The following is a 27,057-nucleotide window of genomic DNA, read 5'->3' as shown; positions in this document are numbered from 1 at the left end:
TCTTAACCCTTGAAGAAGGCGAAATATACGCCGAAACGTCGGAGAAGTAAATGCAAAAGTCGTTTTAGCTGCCTTAAGACTGATAGAGCCGATAAAACTTTAGAAATAAATTAGTCATCACAATCGAAAGCATTCACCAAATGACTTGATAACTATTATCTGGGAAATGTTGGGGTGCGGCGTTTCTCCCCGATGGTGCATTTTACGCCTAGTTCCCCCACATCATCGGCGCTGCAGTGAGCAAAATGCATTTAGCAGTATCTAACCTAGAGTGCAGGGGTTCACACTTGCAAACATACACACACGAAGCAAGGTCAGGGTCGATTTGGGACGCAGTTAGCCCCAGGACATCGTTGATGTCCTTGAACCAGCCATCCCGTCCCGTCCCATGATGGCCCTTGATTCTGGTCTGCCGACGAAGGGATGACGTGTGAGATATTTTTAAGCTGCAGAGCAAATGTCCAACTCACCGAAGCAAAAGCTGGAAAAATGTGCGGTGACAAAAAATGACACCTCAACGGGATGAGAAGATGAAGGGATGGAAGTGTCCTTTCATCAAATTTGCCGCAAGCTAATTATAACAAAGCGCTGGAAATTTGTTTACGGCAGTGATTCTCAATGTGGTGGATGTATTCACTTAGTAACAGAAAATCAAAATATTGTCTTAAGAACAAGCTTTTGATTTTCGAACAAATATTCAGGCCAGCCATCTTGTATACTATATCAATTTGGATTAGTAGGGCAGAGGGTTCAAAATAAAACTGAGAAATTCTAGGTTTGGTCTTAATTTGTGGTGCAAATGCATTGATATCATGTCATTGTCAGTTTGGAAATTGGATCCAAAAATATTATGAATCCCATTAAAAAAAGTTTGGTAATCTCTGCTCCTCAATTCACCGAACCGACGAGATCCTATAAACAATTTCCGCCACTTTGGGAAAATGGCGACAACCAAGTAGCGAATTTCGACCCAGATGAATGGGAGTGCACTTTAAACGATTAAGCATTCAATCTTCCGCGTCTTCAACCACTGGAGTGACTGATTAATTTTTCAGTCGACAATTAGTCGTTCATTAATCCTCACCACGAACCCAGACACCCAGAATAAAATTATATTTCCCTTCATTCGTCTTCTGCGATAGAGAGCATCGGTAATCAATTATCGAATGATGTAACCGTGGCACCGTGCGATGTAGTAAATCAATTTTTATGTTTTCGATTAAAGTTTGACACTTACATTCTGGGAGCTGCAGCAGCAGCAGCTATTACGGTCCCAACTTCCGATGCAAAAAAGAGGGAAACATTGTGGCAATTTGTCATAATTTATGCAACCCCGGCTATTTTTGCATATTTGCTCCACTGCTGGTGGCCACTTCCAGCTGAATGAATGGCTAATTGGAAACGCAATTATGAGCTTTGTCACGTATGTGACTCAATATTGCGGAAGGGAGTTGAGGGAGAAAATTGGCGGGGTTCCACACAGTGACAAAAAGGTGAGCGGTGACCCGGACTGATTTGGTTTGGTTGGGTGGATTAATTGCCAAAAAGTGCCAAGCAATTATCGTGGAAATAGTTTTTTTTTATAATGTTTCCTGTTGACGGATGCATTTCATTAAACAGTTGCAATTGTAAGCAAGGCTGAGTATAGCATTGAGTGGAACTAAATACCAAAAATATGGTATATGTGAAAATGAAAAGTGTAACCTGAAACGTAAATCTTTGAAGAATGTACATCCTACACTCACTTTTTCATAGTGTGAGTACAAAACACGATCTAGTTCAATCCATCCACAAATCAACTGATGCAGTTAACGGTTCGAACCAATAGTGTGTAGTGTTTGGTCAATCGATTGTGTTGCTTGCCCCTGTAGGGGAGAGTGATGCAATAAAGATCATTCGTGTCCGGTTCGCGCAGTGTTAAGAAAAAAGTGGCTCCTTCGATGACCGCACTGGGTGCGGCCGGCGTCGTTATAGACTTTAAAACACCAATAAATCTCTGTGCGACTTCGATTGTTCTGGTCAATCATGGAGTGCAACTACGAAGCGGTCATTCATGCTCATGCTCCAATACCAATAGGTAGGTATCAATTGGAGAAAGTCGTAAAAATCAATTGCTGGTTAAACTAATTAACTCATTATGCGTGGTAAAGTTGGACAAATTATGGGTGAACTTATGAAAAAAATCCACGTGCTCGGCTGGGATTTGAACCCAGGACTCTTGTATGCTAGACGAGCGCTTTACCAACTGAGCTACCGAGCCAAGCGTCAATTCAATTGCTGGTGTTCTTATTGATTGGAGATTTCGCTCAATCCAGTTAGAGGTCCGGTATAAACCTAAGTTTCTTACTGCATAAGACTTTTGAATGACATAGAGATTTTATACGATTCATCCAAGAATTCTCTAAATAAAACTGCCGAAGAGTATCTGCCAGCGTTTCTTTCATGAATGACTGCAGAATAACTTCAAGGATCCATCAAAGAATTATTCGAAGGATTCCATCAGTCAGAAATTTCTACTGCGTTTTATATAGGAATTCTTGTGAAGATTCATTCTCAGTTTTTTGAGTTCTCTCCTATTGAATTTCTGAAGGTATTCAACGAAAGTTTTGTTCTAACACAAGAAAATGCTTCATGAGTTTTCTACAAATTTAGCCTAGAATCCTCCATAATCTACTCAAAGCATTTTCCCAAGAAAATTCGGAGTATAGCTCCAATGACACTTCCAGTACTTTCTGAATGAATGTATCCCCATATTCCTTCGTGAAATTACACCCAAAAGCATTTATTTTTCAAAACTTTCACAGGTCTTCATAGGAGAGATTGTTAATGAAAGACATCCGACAATTACTCCAAAACATCGTCTTGATATGCCTCTAGATAAGAACACCTCCAAGAATTTGAATTATTCTAGAGTATCCCAAAGAAATTATTCCTGGCATATATACAGAAACTCTTAGGATACACACTTAGAATAAATCACTGAAGTCGGTAAAATTTCGGTAAATAGAAATCTCAACAGCTGAACGATCGGTAACGGCGTTTGGGATGGCATCTGTCAAAATTACTGAACATTCGGTAATCGTTTACCGAAAAACTGTAACTTCGGACCAGTTTTCCCAGAAGTTTGTGTTTAGCAAGTAAAAGAACAAATATGTGGGGAATATTCCAATGCAATTTATTGGGTGCATGATGTTATGGATAAATGGTATAATGGATGATTGGCATAATGGACGTTAGGCATGATGGACGTTAGGCATGATGGACGTTTGGCATAATTTTCAAAATTAACTTGCAATCTTTCTACCGATAGAAGGTGTGAGAAAATGTTTGAGGTTATGGCTTTCAGTCTTAAATAAAACTCAAAAACGGATTTTTGCTTACATCTGACGTTTCGGACACATGTATTGTGCCTTTTTCAAGGATTAGCTGTGTTCCGTGTCCGAAACGTCGGATGTAAGCAAAAATCCGTTTTTGAGTTTTATTTAGAGTAAAGTGGGGCAAAAGTTCGAGTTTCTTTTGAAGATTTTTAGCTCAAATCAAATCAAAACTTAGAAATGTCATGGTGGTTCGAAAGCTTTTCAAGTAAGATACTTTCACTCCAAATATCATAAAAATCGATTGAGATTTGGAAAAGTTATGGCAATTTGTTGTTTTTGGACGTAAATATTGTAATATTTGGTCAAACTTTCGATGCATGGAACCAAATGAAGATAAAATCTTTTTCAATATTTTATGTTTAGGCGTTTCTAGGCCTATCATAAGGATGATTTGACGTGTATTAGTTTTTCCATAAATATTTGGAATCAATTTTTGGCCCATAGCGGAGCAAAAGTTCGAATCTGCGGGGCAAAAGTTCGACCCATGTATAAACCCACGGCAATTTTTTCAAATTTCCAGATATCTGCATATTATCTTCAAATTTAGCGAAATTTGCCTGATCGTGCGAAAAATGTCACGAAAATTTTATATTTTCACTTAGTTTTGCGAAAAACTGCTATTTTTTGGGTGTATTACAATTAACCCTGTTTTGGGCATTTTTTGATGAAAATTTAGTGTGTATTTTTCGGCAAACATAAGTTTATGGCTGGTATAAAGCCCCACCGTTTGGGCAAAAGTTCGTTTAAGACAATCAATTTTGAAACTGTTATAACTAAAAATGGGTAAATATTTTGACACAAGTTTGTTCAGCAAAGTTATAGCCAATATGTTGAAGGTTCGCTGTATGGTATTTGTTTTGTTTCATCTGCTATTATTTTCCTGGAAACTTTGATTATACTACTAAGGTCGAACTTTTGCCCTACCTTACTCTAAGACTGAATGCCATAACCTCAAACATCAACATAACAGTCGTACCTCCAAGGAAGGTGTGAAAAAAGTTGGCTTCTTATCTTGGTTTTTACGGAAGGCTTTAAGAGATCTAAAAATATCCCATGATCTCTCTATAAAAAAATATGAAAAGCAGGCATGGTGATGCTGTACATAGCTTAACTACAGGAAGATGTGGGTTAATGAATAAGGATCTAATAAAGATGAATATTATACTATAAAATATTGGAAATCGATTTTGCTGATCAGCTTTCGAATGTGGTAATGTATATAATTCTTAATATTTCCTTCAGAGGTTTTACCTTCTTCAAATCAAAGGCTTTTCTTTATTATTATATCGTCGAAAAATGATTGACGTAAGAACTATTCATATTTAAAAGGGAAATGTTGCCTTCTTTATTTAATATGCTTTTCTTCTGAGTCTGAGTTAACAGTACTCCTGAAACGTAGCATCAGATCGCACAACAAACGATCTAGTAGGCATGGCAAATCATAGAGGCGGCACTCTTCCAGTAACGTCAAAGCAGAATGTCGTGCTGTTAGTGGAGCTCCCGTTTGCTTGCCACAATACTAAACTCCACACATACTTAGACAAAAGACTCTCAATCACTAATTTTGGAAGTGCTCTCATAACACTGATGTGATAACCATAATGCTTTTCTGGAAATGTTATCTAAGGAAAGGGTAGGAAAAAAAACAGAAAATGGCTGTAGAAGATAATTGCTAACCTTGTTCAGTTTTAAATATGTTTGATATATGCAGTAGTTTTGATTATTTGCACTTTACTTTATGATGTATGCACGGGAGATTTGCCATTCTTTATTTCTTTGTCTGTTTTCCCAACATGCAAGAGGAATATGACTGAATATTCAAGTTTTAAGATTATGAAGCTACATAATTTTATTCGACAGAATCACGGCATTGTTGACACTACATTGATATTGTTTAACTTTATTACTGTAATCAAAGCTTCAAACAAATAGTTATTTGGTTGTACAGCTCGAAAAAAGCTGACTAGTTTATAAAATGATCACATTCGCTATTGGAGTTTCTAGACCCCCTTCTCTGCCTGTAACGCATTTTCAATGCTTTAAACATGCTCTGTAATATTGTTTTTCCCCTCTACAATGATTAGTGTAGTTATTGAATGTTTTCGTAAATAAACATTTTCTGAACCAATATTATTTACAAATTGGTACATCTATATATCATTATATGCCAAACATCCATTATACCTAACGTATTTTATGCCAAACGTCTTTTAAGCCTAATGTATTCATGCCAAACTTCCATTATGCCTAACATCCTTAGGCCTAACGTCCTTATGCCAAACGTCTTTATACCTAATGGGGTATACTCCAATTTATTAACACATTAACTTACAATCAACTTTTGTCACTTTACTTATCGTTAAAATTCAATTATTCGGTGCATGACGATGCTGCATACGTCGAATTCAACCAAATGCAGAAGATGAAGCTGTCGCGTGTAATCTTTGGTGTATTTAGTGCTGCAAAAGAAGCTGTGGAACGGTAGTAGACGGAGCTGTAAGCTGTAAACGATTTAAATAGTTTTTTTTTCAATACGACCTAAACGTTTTGTTTTATTCAACTTACCGTAATAATAGCATCCACAATAAATGTTTCAAATAACTGTTCTGCTATAATCCTAAATGAAATCAAAATTGGAACTCCACTGGTGATTAGCAAGAGTTTTGTTTTGACGTTTCGAGCCAGCCACATTACTGAGCTCTCGGTAGTTCAACTCATTGATTACCGAATTGTCAGTGGAATATTTTGCAGACTTCAGTATATCGTAGTTTTACAGAATTTTTCGGTAAATTTTCAACACAGTTTACCGACATTCAGTAATTTTGGCCAATTACCGAACCATCAGTATTTTCATGAATTACCGATCGATTCCGGTGATTTCATTTATCAAACTCATAGGGTCTGTTTAAGTGTGCAAGTGTGTATCTTCCAGAATATAAGAATTCCTTCCAATATTCATGCCAAAACACCTCACGTTGTTTTCAGAAAAATCTCGAAAATACATATCATATTGAAATTTAATTAAGCGTACACCCAAGGATGGCTCCAAAAATTCTTCCAGAGATGTTATTTCTCTAACAGTTCCTTGAAAATTTCTTCTGAGGTTTCCTTGTGAAATCTAACTCTTGGACGTTGACTGTACTTTAGTATTGGATTAAATAGGCAATATACGTTACAAAAGTTACACGACTTCTTCGAGAGAATCGAACCTAAAGACTCTTAATTTGCTAGACAGGTACGTTACCAATTACGCCAACCAGTTAGCGGTGACTCCAGTTAGCAGATACCATTGTGTTAGTACAGCGAGTATTGAATTGTAAAAGCGGAAATAAAACTTATTCTCAAATTAATTGATTCTTCATATTCCTAATGATGCATCTAATCTAGTGGTTTCAAATAATTCGATTGATTTCCGTTGCTAGAATAATGAAGTAAAATAAATCAAAAAGAACTTCAATCAATTGTTGTTTTGGATTATACAATCTGTTTTTGGCTTATTTTTTTTACTTAATCTCAGGCTCAAGTGCCATTAGGCATAACGGAGCCGAAATCATTTGATTTTCCTAATAAAATCACATTTGCTTCTTAACGTTCTATGGGGAACTGTTCGGTTTGGTCTCGCGGTTCGGTCGAGGTTAGGGCGTAATGTAGTGTTTTTTGTTGTTGCTACAGGTCAATCGTAGAGCGGAAATGACAACCTATAACGGTACAAACAGACGTATTCCAGGAAGACAAGGTGGACAGACGAAAACCAAGGAGAGGAAGGGTTGGGCAGAACAACCAAAGTAGGAAATTAAACAAGCACGTCAATTTACTTCAAAAATGTATAGATTAGCATAATGAATTCGAGATCCAGCCTACCCAGAACATCTCTTATGTCTTCCTTACCTGGTTCCCATTGGGCCTTGAGGGATTCACATAAATCGGATTTGGCAATGCCGTATTCGGAACAGTACCACTCTACATGATTGATGTCTCTATATCCAGCACCACAACCGCAACGGTTACTGTCTGAGAGCCCTATTCGATAGAGGTGCGATCCCAAAGAGTAGTGGTTGGACATCAGCCGACACCTTAAATTGATAAAATCTCGGCCCATGTTCAACCCTTTATACTACTGCTTCTTGGACACCTGAGGGAGAATGGAATGCAACCACCTACCCAAATCACCATAGTCCCATTTTGATTGAAAACTGAGCAGAGGGTTTGCTGACGAGCAATTGTGTAAATTTCATTGCAGGCGATTTGATGATCATAAATATCGCCTTCCATAGCGTTTACATTGGCGAGTGAGTCGGCTTTTTCATTGCCCGGTATCGAGCAAATATGAAGGGACCCATATCATGAGGATGGTGTGATTCGATAAAGCACTCAATGAAGATCGTAGTTCGCTTTGGAGTGCTTACGAATTAATTATTTACACAGCGTTTCCAAGTCAATGAACATACTAAAATGTAGAGAAAAGCTTCCTCTGTAAATTAAAAATGCTCATACGGTCATGTGTGGTCCAAAAGACGTTGAAAATAATTCAATTGTGAAGCACTATTTTTCGTTATTTTGGGCACCCTAATCAGGCATTGCAGAATTCGCTCTCATTTGATTTTGAAGCACGATCAAAGCAAGCGATGAAAAACATCCCATCTGTTGCGGTCTATGATCGACAATGTATTGCTGTGTGCGTTTGAAATGCAAATATCAAATGCGGGAACACCAAACGCGGTAAGATTTTTCACAAGAAATGCGATGTCAATGCTAGGCCGGGGGTGATTTATGAAATCGTTGCTAGGTGTCCTTTGATTGTTTTGTGTTACCGCATTTGAAGGACGTTTAGTAAGGATTTGCATCTCAAGTGCAAACAGCAATATCGCAAGTTGTAACAAGTCTGATAAATAGGAGCAGCGAATAAGAGCCCCAAAGAGAGAGAGAGAGATAGCGATTATACAATCCATTTTCTTCGCTTGTTTTCCGTTGGGGGTAGGCGTTTTACTTTACTGGCACGATAAACAATCCCCGAACTTCCGATAGCAATAGTGTCCCCAATGTTTGCAGCTGGTTTAGAGGGGTTTTATCATGCACTGCCATCCCCCAGATCTGATCATAGTTGTATCAGTATACAGAAGTCTCTCAAAATGTGCTACACGTTATGATAGTTACAGAGAGCGATACGTGAGAGATTCTCTCAATTTTCTCAGGATTCAATCCCTGACCCCAATACATTTTGGACCCTCAAAGTTTATATTTTGGACCCCCGGTATTTTCATTTAGTTGGAGACTACATCAAAGATACTGTTGATTTAATAGGTTTGCGCATAGTCTATTCAATCGATCAACAATGGAGAACGGAAAGAATTTTCGCTTTTTAGTCCAGATATTTCAAAACGATTTTGTTTACCTTTCAACAATTTCTGCCGTCTTCAATTTCTGCTTGAAACGTGTTGTAACGGTTGCGTGAACGAACCGATTGAATTAAGGCTCAATACTCCATCATTCAATCATCAGCAATCATCAAAAATGAAAAACCAGTTTTTTCGTTCAAATTTTTGAAGAATTCCATGAAAATTTATCATTGCGTTACATTTAGTAAGATCATAGCAATGATAGATTTTCTTGAACATTGCTTCAATTTTGAGCAAAAAAACTGAGCAAAAAATTTGTAAACCGATGATGGTTATTTTCCTCTTAAATTGATTTAGGTCAAAATAAAGACATTCTCTATGCACAAACGGTTGATGCAAGTAGTGTAAAACAGTCCTATCTTACCACATGACTTGCGAATTGAGTTGATCTTCTAATTTAAAAGGGGAATTTGGGCATAAAATTTGAAGTTTATGGGCGGCAATATGAAATTCGTTAGAAACACCAAATCCTGTGAAATCATTTGTTTTTGACCCATCAGTGTGAAACGTTCTGTCGCTGCTGACATGACCGGACTTGTTTGCAAAAAATAGTGGAATATGTTTACTCCAAATGGAGACGATTTGGCATTCCATGGATTTTATGCTTCATGATCAGACTACGATTTGAAACATTCAATGACTCATGTACCAGTAGTATAGTGTCACAAATTTTGTTTGAGGATTTTGTTCGATTAGCATTTCAAAATTTCTGACATGAAAATTATAAAGAAGGGGCTTTATCCATGAACTCTATGAGAGACAAAGCTCATACGTTTTTCAGACAAAAATTATGCAAGTAGTTATTTAAAATTAGAGAAAGACCACACTCGTGGAGTATGTTTGAAAGGACATCTATACATACTGAATCGAAAGCCCCTTTAACATCCGAGAAAACAGAACCCAATTGTTTTTTTTTTGAGCATAGACCAGTTGGATTTCTGTAAAAAGCAACGCCAGACAGTCGCTCGTTCCCTTGCCTCTGCGGAAACCAAATTTTGTATCTGATAGAAGGCCATTCGTTTCAACCCATTTATAAAGCCAAAAGAGAATCATTTTCTCTAAAAACTTTCGAATGATAATATCGCGATAGGATGACACGAGTTAAATCCCAATGGAGGAAAGTTGATCACTCTCGTACCCATATGAACCAACTGTCAAAAGGGCAATTATACGATTTCAATTCATTTCCCATTATCTGATAGTTACTCTTGATTTTGATCCAGTGAAACAAAATTCAAAATAATTATATTGTCTACCAAACTCCCTCTAGTTTAGTTCGAAACATTAAGCTTATTAGTTAGTTACTTCATACCAAATGTAGCAAAAACCATAGACGAAGAATGGTCTATATTTTTCCCCTGAGGATGACAATAAATATGGTTGAATCGTAGGGACGAAGAAGAACCGTTGTCGCACAGCGACTACATACTTAGTCGAAAAACAACTTCTTAAACAATCATCCAACAGTTGAACACTACCGTCGTTGGGGGTGACAATGGGCCAAAAAAGGATATATACGATATATTTATTGATTAACTATCGCAATTTAACTCCAATAAACTTCAAATTTGGTGTGTAAGTACTTTGATGCTGCATCAACAACTGATAAAAAATTAAAGAAAAATATTTATTGACAGCGGCACCACGAGTGAATGAAAAATGACCCAATCTCACCCCATAGAGGGGGTGACATTGGGTCACTGTAATTAAAATGATTTGTTTTTAAGAATATGATTGCAAAACCATTCACAGGTGAAAAAATTGATGAAATTCGATGCAAACAATACGGAAAGATATCTAAGATGATTCACAAGTATTATAAACCCACTTTAAAGAACGATTATACCGAAAAATTGAAGAGCTATGAGGAAAAATAAGTGAACCCAACATTTATCGTCAAGTTTACTTAAATTTTCTTGTGTTTTCCCTCAAATTATCCTCAAAGTCTCATCCCCATTGTCATAAAGCCAATTCAGTTTCCCCTACTGAAACAGTGATTATTTTGAACCTTCGCAAACAGTTAAATTTCGGTGCGACATTCCAAGATCAATACATTTCAGGCAGATGTTGACGTCATAATCTCGGTATGTCGGATCCAACTCATTTGTACTTCCGTGAGATGTTTCTATAATATGAAAACACTGATAAATAATTAAATTAAAAAAATAAAATCCAATTGATAAAATTTCACGATGTTGCTGTGCACAAAACGCAGTTGCTGGATTGAGAAGTTGTCAAAATACGTTGCATTGTTATTGATGTATGGAATACTCAAGTAGACTTGTTTGATGTTTCAGAGATGCTGTATTTAGAAATAATAAATACATCTTAATGAAAAAAGAGAACACCCGGCACCGTAAATCGTTAAAAAAGTGGACTTGCAATTTCATTTACTATCGTTCTTGCTTGACCAAATCTCACCCCTATTTTTGATGTTTTAGACACCGTGCAGAAAAAATGAAATTTTTGGGGAAAAAATAAATAGTTTCCAGAAAATACGTATGAAGTGTAATGAAAAGACTTTCAACCGTCTTCTAATATAACAATAGAGGTTAAAGTACATGCAAGATACTTTGCATAGGAGAAATTTAATGTTGTAAATTTTATCTAGTTTCAACATACAAGTTTATCAATATAGTAAACAAAAACTACTATTTCTAAGAATGTATATTGTGATGAATTACGTGATATGTTCCCCAGCATATGAATAATTAATTTTAGTAATATCAGCGTTATTGGCTGAAATATTTCATAAATCATATTTTTCCATTTTGACCCAATCTCACCCCCTATACCCATTGTCACCCCCATCGACGGTACTTGATACTTGAGATTTGGAAATCCATAGGAAGATCAAAACTGCAAGTCAAATAACCAACAAAATATCTGCCTACATACCTTCCGCAGGAACCGCTCGTTGCAATCCTTGGCCGTTCCGCGCCAGTGACGATGCCGGTACCGCGAATTCCCCAACTTAGAAGATCCCTTCAGCTCGGCCGCTTCGTTCACCACCCGTTTAATTGTTTGGAACCGTATCCGATTGCAGCGATGCATCGGTTTCATCACCGCTCCCCGTTCCGGTTCGGAGTCCGGTCCGGATTTGTTGTGTTCATCCTCATCGTCCACCCAGGCACTCAGAACCCCCTCGACAAAGTTGTACAGCATCTGTATGTTCGGCTGCAGTGGAGCCGCTCCCGATGGAGGCTGCTGTAGCGGTTGAATCAGCTTCCGATTCTGACAAACCTCCCGCAACATGGTTTCACTGAAGTGGACCGATCTGTTGCGGCGCCTCCGGGAGTTGAGTGATGCGGCCGATACGGACTTGATGAGCTTGCCGTTCCCGCACGAGGAGGATCGCTTTTTGGGCCGTGAGCGTGGCAGTGAGCTGCGTGACTCCTCCCGAGACAAACGCTTCTGCGCCATTTCGGCATTTCGTGGCAGTGAATTGCTTTTGATCTTTTGCGTGGACGCTGAATGGGCTGGTCCAGCGAAGGCCGTACAGCGGGCATCGGTGCAACGTGGCAAGGAGTTGCACTTGTTGTTGCATTCGTAGCAAAGGGGACCGCACTTGGAAGTGCCAGGAGGAGTAGTGCTTTTGACTCGCGGGAGTGAAGCGCAGCGAGGGGTGTCGTAGTAGTCGTACATGTAGCAGTTGGGATCGTTGCAGAGGGACTGTGCCGAACAGAAGGGGTCGGTACATTTGGCCGGGGATTGGCTGCGTTCGGTAGATCTTGAAGCTGGGTAGGGGGGATGTTGTTGGGAGGGATGCTTGTTGATGTGGTTGATGTCGCTGACAGTGGCAGAACGCTGGGTCTTGTTACGTCGAGTGCGTTCGCGACGTGAATGTTTGGGAGCGGAGGCAGCCGGAGTGGTGGAAGAGGTTGATGGTTGTTGGATTGGGTATTGCTGGGAGGAAATGAATTGGGAGTGCGGTTCGCTACGATCTTTCAATTGGTAACGGAAGGTTCGTTCTGGTTTTTGGGGAGCGACGCGAGTCGGAGGACGATCGAGATGCGAGGATGATACAACTTCGCTAGCAGAGTGCCGTAGTTTCCGCTCTCGGTGATGCGAATGTTCACTGCGTTCTCGATCCTTGCGGCGAATGTCCGTACAACTACTTTGTGGCGCTGCGTCTATTGTATGCTTCTTGAGCTGCTTCAGTGGATATTGAATCCAATCGGTGGTACTTTTGTGGAAGAACTCTTCGTTAGGCCCCAGTGAGTGCCGTTTCTGCAGCTTGGCGCCGCTTGGTTTCTGCTGCGTGGTCTTCGGTGGATCAAAGTGCTGCAGAGGTATTTCTTCTTTTTCTTTGAACTTCTTCGGAGCACCGGTCTCCTCGTTAACTTTACTGAAAATCTGTTGCTTCTTAAGCCATTCGAGAATGTCGTTTCGACTGAGGGAGATTTCTCCGGCCCCTGCAGAATGCTGCCGATGGATGGTACGTTCCGATGTACCTCCGGAAGATTGCCTTTGGAGTGGTTTCTTCGAGAACTGATGAGCTGCCTGCTCTTTTTGTTCTTTCTCGAACTTTTGTTGAGCGGATTTAGCTTTCTGGAGGAATTCGACACTCCTTTTGAGGGGTAAGTTGAGAAGCCATTCGGAAATGTCAGTTTTGAGAAGTTGAAGATCGCTGGGCCCGGAGGAGTGCCGTTGGTGACTGGTTTCTTTAGCGAAGTCTTCGTCGTCTCGACGAGCAGTGCGTTCGTCGACCGACCGGGACGAGTGGCGTTGTTTGAGACTTCGATCGAAACATTCACTCTTGGATATTGCCCCGGTCTGTTGGTGCGGCACTGAGGGGGGAGCAGAAAAATCCGGTTTGGGTTTTGAAGGAGGGCCAACGATGTGACCATTGAAGAGTAATTGTTGTTGCTGTTGTTGTTGTTGTTGTTGCTGTTTGATGTTGCGGGCATCAGTCTTATCAGTATGGGAAAGTTTCTCGATTTCGTATTTGTATTGTTTTAGCTGCTCGATCCATTTGATGTCGGCGTTTATTTGTTGAAGATACTTGATCAGTTCTTCGTTCGTTAACTCTTGGCTCTGTTTCTGCGCGGCACTGCCGACATGAGAGTGCTGCGGCATGGCTGTGGTTGACGGGTGGTGATGATGGTGTCCTCCGGCAGCTGTAGTGCTACCGGGGGTTGTTCCACTGACAGCGGTAGTAGAGGAGGAGACATTGGTGTTAGCGCTAGCACCCTGTTGTTGCTGTTGTTGTTGTTGCTGCTGCTGTTGTTGTTGCTGTAGTTGTAGCTGTTGCAGAGCTTTCAGATCCGATAGTTTGTATTGTGTGTTACAGCGACAGACAGGAGTGCGACCACTAGCACCAGTGGCTAACCCTCCACTTCCGCCATCGTCACCGCCTGAGCTGGGCTTTTTGGCGGACGAAGCCGTCGTCGTCACGTGGCTGCGCCCGGGGGCTACTGGGGTAATTTGTACGATCACACAGCAGCAGTGTAGTAGTAGAGTATTTTTGTTCTCGCTGCTGTGGCTGCCTCCTTCGCTGACTTCAACGAGGGCTGCAGATCCGTTGCCGGCGCTTGCTGGCTTGTAGGCACTTCCGTTACACGACTTATCCTGCTCCGGATGTGATTTTTGCTGGCTCTGAGATTTCTGTAACGCTGCCAGAATGAGCGATGACTGTTGGGGGACGCCGCGGGTAACTGGTTCAGGATGAGCGTTGTCCTACCGTTGACCAGTCGTAGTCGTCGACGTCCTCGATGGTGTCTTCGGCGGAGTTTCTTCTCCAAGCAACTGTTATTTATGTAATCACTAGCACCACAAACACTGAGAAGGCTGTTAGAACCCACCGACGAACGCTCCGAGTTATCACTAGGCCTATCGCGAAGTATCGGATTAGTATTGTGTAATATCACTTGCCAGCTATTCATGCCACCCTTTTTCACGGCTCATCACACACTTTTCGTGATATTTTTTTTTAATTTTTGATAATAATTTATATTATACTTGACTTTGTCACTTTGTCAAACTTATCTTCTATCTTTCTGATTGCTGAGACTTAGCTAGCATCTCAATTCATCGAACTAGACCCTTTCTTTCCCGGAACAAACTAAGATCCAAAGGAATTCAAACCTGGACATACACTGATTTTTTTATATTTACTTTAACAATTATCTTTTCTCATCTACATTGGTGAATCACACAAATATTTGCACACATTCGTTACACTCGTTGCAGGCCTTAGTTTTGCACGTTTTTCTATCGTCATTGTCGTCATCTGGATCATCGTAATCACCGCTGCTCGATTGGTTCTATCACTGCCATCAGCGTCATCTTCTGAATCCTGAACCACTTTTTCACTTCGCCGTATTTTTTGGCTTCTTATTTACTCTTCTTCAGATTCGCTGTTGCACTTCACGTCTTTCCTTGCTCACTTCAACTTTGCATGGATGAGATTCATGTGGCAGGACAGCATAGATATCCGCAAATATTCCCGATTTTCTACTCGTGGGGTGTCAGCAGATTTCGATCCGAATACTACGCTCTCGAAAATGTGGTCCTGGAATGCTGGGTCTTTCTTGCACTGCACCACAGCAGGAGAAAATTGGTGTTTTCAACAATTACATAAAAGCTCCCTTGGCCATGCTATACTGCTACTGCTGCTGGCAAACAGCTTGTTTTCGTTTACGGGCAGGACGGCGAAAATAGTTCGTTCCTCGTACCTCGTTCCCCTTGGTCGGTTTGGGAATCTAGGCGCTTCAGATCCTTTGTGTACGTATTTTTTTCGTCGTCGTCGACTGCTTTCGTCACACTGACTGTGTTGTTTGCTATATAAGTAGAGTATTATCCTTCGCTAGGCGCCAGGCAGTGACTGAGTGTATGTTTTGCTATACATAGATTTACGTGTCTTGCTAGTTTTACTTTTGGGGTCCTCTATAATGTAGATTTGTGTATGAACTTTGAAGCACCTCGCACAAGCTCGCCTGGTTCAGTTCTTCCCTTCTTCCTTTCACGTTGTCAAAATCAAAAACGAAAAATCCACACGTTCAACAACACGGGGCACACGAAAAATAAAAAAAATCAACACCAGGGTCAATTGGTTCTTTCCGCTGGTTTCCCCCAACGAAGAGTGATGACGTTCGCGACGACCGTACCGAACTTGGCGCTTCTTGCAGCCCGTAATACAAAAAGGCTCGCGACCGATTCCTTAACCGCACACACTTCCCCGGGGGCGCTGCCAGTAGGCTATTCCAGCGCACTATCCATATCCAGTAGCAGTATGCTTCCACTGATTGGGAATTAGCTTCTTTTTTTAACTTCTCTGCACAGCCCCCGAAGCACTTCTTCAAACACGCCCCGAGACGTCCGATGACCACACACAATAGTTACTGCACAAGGATCACTATTAAACTAAAACTTTCGGGAAAAAGTAGATGATTTTTGGAGAAAGCGCCCGTGAACAGCGACGAATACATGACGAGATGACATGACGCCCATATTCGGAGGAAAATTTTGCCACTCTGCGCTCTGCTCTGCTCTCAAGTTGGGGGGTTGCTCCACGGGAGAATCCCTTCGCAAGAGGCGAGAAAAATCCCGTTGCTCTTTTGCGATCTCCGGTTGAGCCAGCTGAAGCTTTGAAGGTGCTCATGTGAGCGACGAGAGTCAACTGTGGATGTGGTTTTCCGTCGATGCGGAGGGAAAACAGCACGGATTGACAAGAGAGATAAAGAGAGCAAGAGCACCGACGAAGGACCTTGCAAAAAGGATGCTGGGAAAAAGCTCTCCGTTTGACTGTGCCATGATGATGATGATGCAACCAAGTTGCTCTTCTGCATGGAGATGATATTCGTGTGAGAAAGGTGCAGAAGGGATTTCATTGTGGGGGAATAGAGCTTTTTAGGTGGCAAGAATCGTATTTTATCCGTTGATGGACAGATACTAACAGAATCTACCTTGAAGATAGATGAAGTCTCATTTATTGTTTTGATTTCAATTTAAAATAACATAAACCAGGGTTATTTTATCATTTTGCGTCTTGTTACGGTTTTATCAGTCATTCAAAAATATTCAGTCTTTTGCTAGATGTTTTTTTGCTAGTTTTTAACTTATTTAATGAAACAGGTCAATCATTCTTTTGGAACTGTAAAAACTTAATAGTATGTCAACCTTAAGATTTCTGAAAAAAAAACTTCCCATGAACTTCATGTTTTTTTTTCAATTACATCTTGGTCAGTACATGGCAAGTATTTTATTTATCAGATGTTCGGAGTTCAGTTTTTGAATTTGAATCTGTCATTTCGAACTTAATGATATTTACAACTATTGCATTCTATGTCCAACTTGCATAACAGTTTGAAACCAGTTTCCAGGGTTCCACAAGAACCGTTTCTGGGGATATTTTTGAAAGAGAGTGATTATTGTCATGCAACACATCAAACTTCATGATTTGGAATATGTTTTACTGCTATTTATGTTTTCTTAGAGTTGGTATCGAAGTCAATTAATTATAGCATCCTAAAGAAAGATTTTCTTATGAAAATAATTCGATCTATCATTTTTTAAAGGTCTCACAAAATATCTTTAATTTCTTTAATAATTTCTTTAGAGATTTCACATAGGAATCTTTCAAGGTTCTTTTGGGAATTCCTCTGAAAATTCATCAACAAAGTGTTGAAAAACTTAAAAAACAAAACGATCAAAAATGATCAACTCATGGAACATACTTTTCGTAGTTGCTACTTCGTGATCAATTAGGATAGTGTTATTGCACAGAGAACCACCCAATCTCCGTTTGTAGCCGCTTACCATCTTCAATCTACAATGATATTACCCTTAATATTTCTAGATTGATATCGGCGCCGGCCATGTCCTTATACCATCGGGAGAGAAGGGAATGTTAATTAGATTGCCGTTGTAACTAGAAAACCGGAGAATCCTCTGCATTTCTCACAGCAACCGTGGAGGTAGGAGGTTTTGGTTATTGATGGATGTAATGTTCGACCGTAAGTATATCACTATGATAAGCGATTAAGTCGATTGATTCAATTCTAAGATAGATAGAACGAGTGATGGTTGCTATCAAGAATTTAGAAACTACTGTACCTGTATCTGTTCGTGATATTCTTGGAATAAGATCACTTCCTATGATTAAAATTTTATACGATTTTTTCAATGACATTCGTTATGTTATATGATACTGTTTTGCGTTTTATTATATTTCGTTTCAGAAATCAAGAACAACGGCCTCCCTTGAACTCCTCCATTATCTCCCATTTTTGGTTACTGAAACTCCTTTTCAAGTTTATGGCTCTGATATGAATCATTTCCGGTTGAGCCTTTAGTTATAAGAGATTTTTATTTTTATTTTTTATTTTATGTATTAGAAAAGATAAAGAGGTTTTGTGCCCTTTTGAGAACGAAAGAAAAGATTCAAAGGGGTTTTTCCCTCTTTCTAGTTTTTTTGTTTAATAAATAAATAAATAAGGATGACGCATAGATATAGAGAGAGATAGTTATTAGGAAGAATGTTACAAACATGAGACAGGGACGGGCCTGGGATTGAACTAATGACCTCCTGTTAGGGAAGTAGAAGCGATAGCCATTAGACTACCAACCCTGCCGCGACATAGTGTTGAAAATAAGGGAAGGAAATGACTTATTCCGTTTGTTTATGACTTCTTCTTCTTCTTCTTTCTGGCATTACGTGCCCACTGGGACAAAGCCTGCTTCTCAGCTTAGTGTTCTTATGAGCACTTCCACAGTTATTAACTGAGAGCTTACTATGCCAATGACCATTTTTGCGTATCGTGTGGGCAGGTACGAAGATACTCTATGCCCTAGGAAGTCGAGAAAATTTCCAACCCGAAAAGATCCTCGACTGGTGGGATTCGAACCCACGACCCTCAGCTTGGTCTTGTTGAATAGCTGCGCGTTTACCGCTACGGCCATCTGGGCCCTTATGACTTCTTATGACATTCTGATACAGTAAACCAGTGTTTTGACTCTCACTCCCTTGAGGTCAATGTATTATAGAATCACCCCCCTGATATGCTATTTATATAATTGTACTGAACAACCGCTATACTTTGTTGAGATTCTGATCTGCATCTTATCATAAGTATACCAAAAATTCATAAAGCGCTCAAATATCTGTCTATGTTCAGAGAGACTAGACTAGGAAATATTATGGCCTTATAAAAATATGTCAAGGACTCCATTTGATTTTGATGCTTATTTGAAACAGATGTTTTAGCAAATAACAAAGTTCAAATATCACATAAAATTATGCAAGTATATTATTATTATGAATACTTAGAGTACGTTTACCTGAAATCACTAAGAAACACTTGGCCTAGTCTAGACACGTCAAAAAATATGCTTGACTTGCATATCCACAAAAGAGTAATGGAATCAGTGAAACTTTTGTATTGTTTAGCTTTCCAGTATCAGCAAATCTATTGTTTTTATTATTTTCTACCAACCAGAAAACTTTCCGACATATCTTTTAAAATTATTATAATCAATGATTAACAAAATGATCAACTAGTTAGCAAATAAATATTGAAATATTTATTTATTTTACGGTTATTGCTGGATTCCAAAAACAGTTTCCACTCAATTAAGACCATCGACACATTTTTTCACTTCCTGTTCTTTAAATCTTATAAAGATACGTATCTCAATTTAAAACTCTTGTAGTTACTTAAATTGTTGAAATATAATTCTAAAATTTAAGGATGCAGAAAATTTTACCACTACTCTTTCACTGCAACATAACGTAAAAATATGATATTTTCCAAAAACTCAAGAGAACTTAGTTCGTTTCTTCATAAATTTTAAAACTAAAAAAAAGCGTTAGCTATGTAAACCTAAAATTTCCATATAAGAAAGTCATGAAAATACTTTTCACGATTTTCAAACATTTTTTTTATTCACTTACAGTTTCTATACTGAAAAAAATAAAATCGAAGGATGCAGAGCTACTTGGGCACTTCCATGATTCATTTTGGGATGGGGAGTTTCTTTCGGCAGAATTATCTGAAATTTTGCAATTAGAAGCACTTCAATATGACGCCCATTGTGGCTAAATACGAACTCAGTAGCTTTCAAAAAACCCCACTGTCAAAGTGAATTAAAATTGGCAAGGATAGGATCCGACTCCCGATATAGTTTTAATTTATAATAAAAAAAACTGAATGCGTTATACAAACACTTTGACAATCGTCAAATTTTGCCTAACATGATTTGAAAATGGAATACTTAGAGCTATTATTATAGAGAGATAGGAAATTAATAATTCTTCATTTGCTTAATAGTATAATCTTCCATTAGTATTAGGGTCTTCTAAAAAGGTCGTAGTTCTCAATTTCACTTCTACTAGCACTTTCGCCCCCTTTTCGGTTTTTTCGCTCCCCATATTCAGTTTTACAAATTTTTGCCCCCTTGTGTGTTTTCAACGCCCCCAGAGGAGTGAATTCACCCACTTTGGGAATCACTGCACTAAAAAAAACATTTCAATAACATTTTTGCTGAATTTCGCCGAGCTTGCTAATTGCTGATATTGGTTTGCTGAATTTATGTGACATTATTATTATAAGAGATTTTCAGCCCTACGGCTAAAATTTCACCGAAAAATTGCTGACAAGCTCAGCAAAATTAGTTGATTATAGTAAATGAATATTAGCGTGTACAAATAATTCAATATTTTTCTCTGTTAACAATCAATCCAGGGTGATTATTCGAGCGATTTCATCGCGGGATCCTGCAGGCATTGTTCCTTCAATTCCTACAAGTACTTAGATATCCCACAGAAATGTTTCCAATAATTTCTACGAGGCCCAGATAGCCGCAGTGGTAAACGCGAAGCTATTCAGCAAGGCCAAGCTGAGGGTCGCGGGTTCGGATCCCGCCGGTCGAGGATCTTTTTGGATTGGAAATTTTCTCGTCTTCCCAGAGCAAAGAGGATCTTCGCGCTTGCCATACGAGTGTATACATCCAAAGCTGAGAGTCAGAATCTGTCTCAGTAGGGACGTGACGTCAAAAAGAAGGAACTATTGTGATTCTTCTATGCGTTTTTTTTAAAGAATTTCTTCCCAAGAATTCTCACAAGTATAGAGAGATTCATCAGTTATTTCCATCAGGTATTCCCTTTTGAAGTCTTTAAATAGTTCTGCTCGGAGCTCCTCCAGGGTTTGCTTTGGAAACACTGCCCAGAATTAATCTGGAATCAGTTTAAAAAAATCTGAAAACAATCTTACTGAAATTCTTTCTGGCATTTGCACAAGAATTATGCCAGTACCGATAAAAACAGCTTCACAGAAGTTAATTAGTGATTTCATTGAGAACTTTTCAAAAAACTTCTGAGAGATGTATATAAGATTTTTAGTGATGAATTTCCCAAGGAAAAAAAGCCTCAGCTAGTTGAAATCTATCACACGTTCTCGTTTTTCTCGGATTCGATCTGAAATTCTACTAAGGACACCAAGCTTTATCTTCAAAAATGCTTGAAGAAAGTCCTTTATTGAAATCTCGAAGAAGTATCATATCATTGGCAATCATTTTTAGAGATTCTACCTTATTTTTTCCAGATACCCCTTCTCGGATTCTTTCAGTGCTTACTCTAAACATTTCAATAAGAAATTCTTTCATCAGGATTTTCTTCAGAAATTTTCTTGCAATCCCGCAAAATGAAAAAATGAACTTCCCTATGAGTTCTATAAATTTATCTATTTTTCGCTGCAATATTATTTCCAGACTCATTCAAAAATAATATTCAGGTGGAATTTTCAATGACTTGAAGGGCTGATTTCTTCACCTTCACCTTAAGCCGTAAATCAAGCTTATCCATACGGTAAAACTGGGTTAAGAGTCTGAGCACTTGTAAGAAAACGTAATTAGAAATTCCCTAAGCATATCTCTATTAATTTCTCTGCGTTTCCTAATAAAATTGCCTCCTATAATTTGATTAGCAATTACAACACAGATTATGTAATGAAATTGCACTTTCTTTTTTGCTAGGATTTATTGAAGAATTTAATCAGCGAATGATATCTATACATCCTTTCATATAATGCTGAAATGATAATATCGGGTCATTTTTCCGTATTGGGTAAAAATTACCCAAAAATAAGTATTTTTATGAAATTGTGTCTAGGAATCGCGAAGAAAAAAAAAATCGTTTTCGACATCCTGATAGAACATTTTAGTTTTTGCATAAAACGAAAACGGAAAATCCTAGCTCAGAAAAAACTGTTTAGAAACTCTTACCCTTCTAAAAAAAATTTAAGGATTCAATCGAAAATTTCGCTAAAAGTACGAAAAGGTTCCTTTCCTCTTGCTAGTAAATAAAATATTACTTTGGAGCAGTGTTTCCCAAACCTTTTTTCCTTTCACCCGCTTGAGAACAATATTTTTTTTAAATGGCTTCCCTAGTAAATGATTCGAATATTAAACGCTATGTTTTTCTGGAGTTTCGAACAATACTTTCTCACAATTGTACCGAAAATAGGTCAAATCATCAAGTTATCTGTAAAATATTCTAAATGTGATAAAAATGTTAGAAGTATGTGAGATTGATGCATTTCAAAATAAGTGCAAAAGATTTTTCATGTAACTCATGGGTTACTCTCACATTTCAAAGTTCTGAAGGTTCCAATACCTTGTTATTCAGTTATTTCCACATGTCTAATTATTGATAGGATTATATACATCTTAACATCTTTAAGTGTTTTTTCGTACATACCCCATATTAGCCACTCAAATTTTCTGAAATTTGTGTATAAAATAGTTTCTTCTAAACTAATAAGAATGCGTTTATTCAAAATATGGAAATAAGTAGTTTTGAAAATTTGTCAGTGCAAATTCGGTGTTTTTGATGGTCTAACAATAGGAATATTAGTTGACTTGTCCTGGAATGCTGCTAAAAAATACTCCAAATATATTTTCTGAATTTGTGTAATGTTTCCTAAATATTTCCTAACACTTTTGTGGAAATACTCCCAATTATCAACGTTTTTAGAATTGATGTTTTTTCCTTTTTTCAGTTCATGTAAATAGTTGAAAAAAAAAAAAAAAAAAAAACAGAATGCAAATCGCAAACATTTTGTTTTTGACAATCATAAAGTTTTGTATGCCATGATCAGGGTTAGAAAATTGAGAGTAAGTATCCCTTACTTATCGCTCTATCTAACAATCATGACCGCTGCACATCATGACGACCTGTTTATCATCCTCTGATTAGATCGGAGGTATAAAAGTTTTACTCATTTAAACAAACTTCAAACCTGGGTGACATTATTACTATCAGATGTTCAGGAAATGTTTAACAAGAAAGTTAAATAAAATAGTTATCCCCAATGGAAAATAAACGAAAAAAATGGGTTTTATCATCGCTCTCTTTAGAGCCTTCGTTTGCTGCCGTTATTAATCAAGCTTGTTACAACATGCGAATCAGCATCATGCCTAGTCATCATTGAAATCAGCATGCTTGAAAGGAAATACAAGAAATGTTAATTTCTAATTTAATATTTTTCAGATGAACTGAAGTGTAATCAGACTGGAGTGTGATAACTTTGACAGCTTTTAATTATAAAATTCACCAAAAAAATCATTATTGTAGTACCTCGATAGCTCAACATTTCCCCCACTATCCAGCGAAAATAAAAACCTACCTCAACACATAACTACCAGTACCAGTAGGAGGCAGAAAATCTGACAGGAAACAAACACAAAAAGAGAAGCTTCATCCCATTGCGGTTGAAGACAGGCTCCAGCTTCGATGCATCATAACAAAGTGTTCTCGAAAACAGGAGATGATCGGGAAAAACTCGTGAGAACTTGAGCATCTTGAACGGAGAGAAATAGAGAGGAGAATAATTTGGGCTCATGACCATTATTGTCGTCACACGGTTAGATGGTGACCTGAAGTGCAAAGGTCTTTCACTAATTGAATTAACCTTGCTAAATGTAGGTTCGTTGATGGCCCGAGGTGTAATGAGGAACACCTCTTCTAATTTTTAGCTGTTACTCGATTTTAAGTCTTGAATTAAAGCAAGAGATAACTTCTCGTCAATTTCTGAACGTTTCTGTGAAAAAAAGAATACAAGGTAACCACATTTTAGAGTAGCAATCGGACTAGAGTTCCATTGCGCAAAAGCTCGGCTCCGTATTGGGGAGCTTGTCCGTTCCCGTTATCGACAGTGAACCTGTGACTTGCTCACGTGTGACGGTACAACTGTCCAATTATTGAACCGAACGAGCAGAGAGGCAAATGAGAGAGTCAATAAACATTGCTACCAATAAAATAGGAAGACTGTCAACGTTCATAGGCGTCTTAAGGCTGTTGGTGATCAGGGGGTTCATTAGATGGAGCTTTCAATAAATTACAGATGTATGCAGAACAAAAAATCTCGCGTTCAGTATTATAAAGGCGTATCCTGTAGTGATCGATTTCTGTTCATCGTTTTTCTCTTTAGCTAATTACTTGGCATGTCAAATTATTAACTGCTGTTTTTGATTCAGTACTTTGGGGAACTTATTTAGAGTTCACCAACAACTTCCATTAAGTAAAACCTCAACATAGGGACCCTGATAGTTGTAGCGGTAGCGCGCAGCTATTCAGCGAGACCAAGCTGAGGGTTGTGGGTTCGAATCCCACCGATCAAGGATCTTTTTGTGAGGAGAATTTTTTAGACTTCCCAAAGAGATATACACATGCAAAAATGGTCAATTGGCAAAGAAAGCTCTCGATTAATATCTGTGGAAGCTGAGAAACAGGCTCTAATCGGACAGGGACGTTACACCAAAAAGAAGAAGGAAATATACAACAGTATTTGTCCATATCTCTGTTAAAGCACGTCTAATTGAAACGCTCCGTAGCTTGTTCGAAACGCGGAGAGTTAATCTTTATTCGTAGATTTTCATACAAATATTTTTGTGAACAATCATTCAAGTCGTCGCGTAAAAGTTTGGGGAACTAGAATTCTCGTTACTAAGAAATTCAAAGAGAATAAGAGCATATAGTAGTGAGCCTAAATTCTACTGAAACGGTTGTGTATAGTGGTTTACGAAACATGCTAAATATCGGCATTTTCAAGTCCAAAGTCAGAAATAGCGAAAGATAGTCGAAAATTAATGTAGAGTGAATCGAAGATGAATTATTATTCTTATTCTGTACCTCATTTGGAAAAGAGTATGTCAGATTATAATTTGAATTAGTCAATTATATGAGAATGATACTCGAATAAGCTGTTTACGTTTATATGGTGTCGAGTGCGTCGAATTTAAAAAAAGAATGAGCCAAAGTTTAGCTCAAATCATATCGAGAAAAAAACGAGTGTTGTTTGAGTTTTCTGGGACATGACTGAAACAATAGTCGATAGATAGTCAACATAAAGGTAAAGGATTAAGAGTAAATGTCGTAGTAATATAAACTGAAGAAGGAATCAATTAAACCAAAATATATTGAAAGTTAGTCGAAGTGAATCCCAAGTCAGTGAATATTGAGCGATGAGTGAAAAGTTAAACACAGAGTGGATAGAAAGAGTATCAAGTGTTGTCTAAAGTATATTAATAGAGATATTAGAGTTTCAATAAACAAAAGTATGGAGAATGCTAGTCAAAAGGAATAAGAAAGTGTGTCGAAAGTTAGTAGGGCGAACGCAAACAATTTAAGAGATAATGGTCAACAACACCACACCACCCAAGTAACCAGTAAGCACGATAATGCGGCACGGTAACAGCATTATATGCGCATATAAGGTAATCATTTGATGCTTGTCAGTTTTATATACGCATATAATGCTATTATAATGCCAGAAAAGGCGAAATAGCGTGCCATTATAATGCGAAGATATAACCGTGCTTCTCGGCATCACTAGTGCTGATATAAGACCACGTGAGAAACGTCAGTTGTTTTCGCCAGGTTTTTCGGGCGAATATTTTGTGCTTTCGCGTACGCAGCCAGAGAGCTTTCGCGTATGCGGTCAAGCAGCTGGTACACGAGGTAAATAAATAAATGAATGAAAACGGAAACCTCGAATAGTATGCAAAATGTAATAAAATGATTGAGATAGTACTTCTCCGTATCAGACTTATTTATTTTGGTGGTTTTCATCCTTTTGAGGACTTGAAATTGCCACATATTGATCCTTGTTTTATGATGATGAAATTCCTCATTTTGCGTCTCGAACCTGCGACACCTGTATTGTTGAGTTGTTGAAGTTCTGCTCCTTTGCTCCTTCGCCCACATAAGATGAATAGTATTGGAAAGAAAAGTGACCAATTTAAACCACCACTTTTCCCCGTCATAAAACCTGCAATTGTAGTAGTGAGAAGACTTATGTTTGACTCCCTCTCACCACTATATGTAAACACAAAGCACGTGGTATATCTGTCAAAACACAGGATGGCATTTAAACAGGCCCTGTATGCGAATATAGAGCCAATATAGTGCTTATTTAATGCCCGTATGCATTAGGCTTAGAAGCATTAATGATGCTGTAATAGGGTTTCTATGCAGCGGAAGTGCTGTTATAAGGTGTGTAAGCATTTGTGGTGCTATTATAATGCATGTACGCATTTATGATGCTGATTAAGGGCTTATTATTAGTGCTTATGGTTACTTGGGCATACATCTTTGACACGATTGTTCTAAAGGGTGTACGGAATCAAATTGCACCACTTTTAAATTGTTGGGTACTACCTATTGTTATTTTTGGTGTAATTTGTTCAATGTGTATTTGTTTACGCTGTATAAGTTTCACTAGCAAATGTGCAATCGTTGTGAAGATGGAGTCGGAAGAACAGCAGTGGCGCAAAGAAATCTTGCGCACGTATCTTGAAAATCCAGATCTATCTTATCGTGCCAGCAGCAAAAAGCTGGGAATGGTAGGGTAAACAGGTATAATACGCCCCCCTAAGGAAAAACGGCTCTATCGCAGTGGTAAATGCATTACTTCTAAAGTTCTTGGTGTCAAAGCGTTATTTGCTTAGTTGGTCATGCTGTGCATGTAACTTTCTCTTGTCAGGTAGCTTCTAAAAAGAGTGCAATACGTTTTGTGTAAACGGTCCAAATCTTGACGTTTCAAAACAAACCGGGCAATATGCCCCTCCCGTAGAAAAAGTTCTGCAGCGTTGTAGAAACATTTTCAAGGAGAATTCCACCACTGGCTTATCTTAAAAGGGTCCATTAGCAGTCGTCTTCCGGTAAAAGTTTTTGTAATAAGTACAATAATATAGGATGGGCTTCATTTACAACGAGGCTTGCCTATCGGACCCAAAATTTTACGCCAAAATGCTGATTTTCGATATTTTTGGTATTTCTATTGGTT

The 27,057-nt window shown here is 38.4% G+C and overlaps 1 protein-coding gene across 9 annotated transcripts in view; it reads right to left on the bottom strand.

The window, feature by feature from the left end:
- LOC5564449 (protein still life, isoforms C/SIF type 2) overlaps nt 1-27,057 on the bottom strand; it is a 560,183-nt gene that overhangs the window by 189,299 nt on the left and 343,827 nt on the right. Inside the window, exon 1 of one of the 9 annotated variants that reach the window (XM_021842098.1) lies at nt 11,672-16,249. The exons of the other annotated variants lie outside the window; for them this stretch is intronic. Within the exon in view, the coding sequence (XP_021697790.1) occupies nt 11,672-13,852 (2,181 nt within the window). The 5' untranslated portion in view covers nt 13,853-16,249. Of the gene's footprint in view, nt 1-11,671; nt 16,250-27,057 lie in introns of those variants that run through there. 9 annotated transcript variants of the gene reach the window in all.

Source organism: Aedes aegypti, chromosome 2 (genome assembly GCF_002204515.2).
Source record: "Aedes aegypti strain LVP_AGWG chromosome 2, AaegL5.0 Primary Assembly, whole genome shotgun sequence".
Lineage (NCBI taxonomy): Eukaryota > Metazoa > Arthropoda > Insecta > Diptera > Culicidae > Aedes > Aedes aegypti.
Note: the sequence above shows the minus strand (reverse complement) of the source record. Positions and strands in the feature narration are given on the sequence as shown.